Raw genomic sequence first — 2,735 nt, 5'->3', positions numbered from 1 at the left:
AGATTTTAAAAAACCTAATTTTATTTCAGTGTTAAATTCCGTAACAGATTATAATAAAAAATGTCTCCAGATCTTCACTGGTTGATGATTGTTTTATTCGGAACCTGCTGATTTTGAATTGGTTACCCCTGATATAGATGATATGGCTCTGGATTTTCTCAGTTTTAATTTAAAAAAGACAAGATTCTAGTTTTTTAACATCCCACAGTTTAAAGTCCAGTTATTTATTTGAGGCGGCTGTCAAAGATTAAGCCACTCTTGCCTGAAGTTTTTCGACACAGGCAAGAAACTCACACACATATACATAAATATATATATATACACATGTGTATGTGTATTTTCAAGCCATGCCAGGGGGGTGTGGGGGCATGGGATCAGAGATTGCATGAATGATTGAAGACTAAATTTGATTTTTGAAAATCCAATACCAAAAATGACCAGAAGATGGCAACAGTGCATCTATATCTACCACTTGCATGTACCGCATTTCTTTTGATATCCAGTTTTGCTGCTAAGTGTTACTGGAGCACAGGGTGCAGAAGCAAGCGCCTGGTTGACCTAATTTTCTGCACCAGCTGCTAAATGGCTTGCCATCTCGCCCCGTCTCCTCCAGCTATGCCCAGCGCTATTTCTTTTTGGGACCTTTATCTATGGTCATGACATCTTCCCCAGAGTTCATGAACTGCATTAGGCCCACTCCATGCAATTCTGTTTTCTCTATCGTCCTTCTCTCCAAACACAAAATTTAATTTATTTATTTTTTGACTTTTGAATGGAGCTGTAAATGGCGCAAGGTGACTTTCTGTGTAGATCTTCAGCACTGAACCACAATCTATCTGGTGATTTGAGCGCGAAACAAGAGGAGCATGTACGCGCTTTCATAAGACCCGCCCCTTTCTTCTCCTGATTGGCTAATACTGTTAGTTTCAGAGTGCTCCTTTGCTATCATTGGCTGACAAATGCAAGAGGGATATACATATGACTGTATATTTACAGTTCAAACATTATTATTATTATTTTTTATAAATAAAATAACCAATTTTACACAACATTCATCAGTCTAATGGCAGTGGGGAAGAAACTGTTATGGAATCTGCTGGACCTGCATTGGATGCGTTGAAGTCTCTTCCCAGAGGGCAGCAGGGAGAACAGTCCAGACTGATAGGTTACATGGCTTCTTTAAATTCTCCTTAGGTGTGAGTGTGTGCATGAATGGTTGTTTGTCCTGTTTGTCTCTGTGTTGCCCTGCCTCTTGCCCGTACACAGCTGTAGAGGCACCAGTACCCCTCACGACCCCGCCTTGGGATAAGCGTGACGAAAAATGGATGGCACTGTATGTTAACGTTTTATAATATTTTTTTCTCTGCACATTATGAGACACATGATTTAAGTTAATGCCACAGACTTCCCTCTGCAGATGTTCTCAGCGAGCTTGTTTTTACCACGTGCCTCAAACCTTCTCTTCCTCCAGGAGCAGGCTGCATGCTCCAGAAGAGTCCCATCGGCTGACAGCCCACATAGGAGCCTCCGACAGAAGGATCGCTGGTTACTGCCAAGGACACAAGAAGGATGAGGACGAAGAAACTAAATGACAGATAAATCCAACTTAGTTGTATTTATTCTTGTAAAAGCACTCTTATGTTTTCTTTATCTACCAATAGAAATCATTACATATCCACTCATTTTTCATAACACTGATTATTTTTTACTCACAGCAAAAAACTCCACTCTCGTTTGCATTATAATGAGCGAATGACTCCCATAGGTCTCCCTCATCGCTGTGCATTCTTGCACACAGGGTGACGGGACAGCGTGGGGGAAGCAGGTGTCCTCTAATGCTGACCGGCTCGTCAACGAGGCTGCGGAGAGGAGCTGCCGTCAATACAGGAGCTGGTCTGGTGTTACTCTTCCACCGAACTGCCCCTGCAGGGAAAAACCAACCAGAGAATCAGAACTTTGGAAACCTTTAAAGAAGAATGAAGTTTAGAAAGAAAAACTATCCTTTACTGTCAAACAAATGATCTGTTTAAATGTTAAGGTCTTAATTCATTCATTTATAATAGATTTTGTGACACTACTAAGCTTTTTTCAGAGATCTGGAAGGAAATTGGTAAAAAAAAAAAAGGGGATCATGCAATAAAGGAAACCTTTCACTTTACTGGGCTGCATCGCTGGAAGGATAGAGACCAGAGCTAGGCTTATACATCGGATATATTAATGACCGATAGCAGAGTTTCTTTCTTGTACGGATATGTGTTTAGAGTTTTGTTCTATTATTGTTGCAAGAAGGTATGTCCTAATACAACTTTTTTTTTCCTTCGGATACAATACTGTGACTGCAGCTTAGTGAACAGACCAATGCCAATATTTACTCAATATGATATCAGCAGGAATCATAGCAGCTTTATTACTTACTTTGTATTGTAGAAAGTAAGAAAAGCTTTGATCAACTGATATTACTAAAACAGAAAACCATAGTCAACAACAAAAGATATTAGAACAACTGACTCATGTAAGATCAAGTGATGAGTTATAGAAACTTTGGATGCAGAGAGTTTCTATCAGCCTGAGAGTATCACTGGTTTAAGACACAGAACCAGATTTTGTCCCAATGATCAGAACTAACAAGGTGAGGCTTTATTTTAGGGATGGGACGATTTATGAAAACCGTCAGAATCGTTCGGTTCGACTGTAGGCCCATTCATACCTCACGTAAAAGACGGATACGGATACGT

The 2,735-nt window shown here is 40.1% G+C and overlaps 1 protein-coding gene across 1 annotated transcript in view; it reads right to left on the bottom strand.

Moving 5' to 3' along the window:
- Window positions 1-2,735, bottom strand: part of LOC107083302 (acyl-coenzyme A thioesterase 1-like) — a 30,835-nt gene that overhangs the window by 12,460 nt on the left and 15,640 nt on the right. Inside the window, exons 3-4 of the mRNA XM_015372421.1 lie at window positions 1,714-1,923; window positions 1,450-1,549 (exon numbers count right to left, since the gene is read on the bottom strand). Of these exons, the coding sequence (XP_015227907.1) occupies window positions 1,450-1,549; window positions 1,714-1,923 (310 nt within the window). The remainder of the gene's footprint in view (window positions 1-1,449; window positions 1,550-1,713; window positions 1,924-2,735) is intronic.

The sequence above is a fragment of the Cyprinodon variegatus genome, unplaced genomic scaffold (genome assembly GCF_000732505.1).
Source record: "Cyprinodon variegatus isolate N-32 unplaced genomic scaffold, C_variegatus-1.0 Scaffold72, whole genome shotgun sequence".
Classification (NCBI taxonomy): Eukaryota; Metazoa; Chordata; class Actinopteri; order Cyprinodontiformes; family Cyprinodontidae; genus Cyprinodon; species Cyprinodon variegatus.
This window is presented reverse-complemented; position numbering and strand designations above follow the sequence as displayed.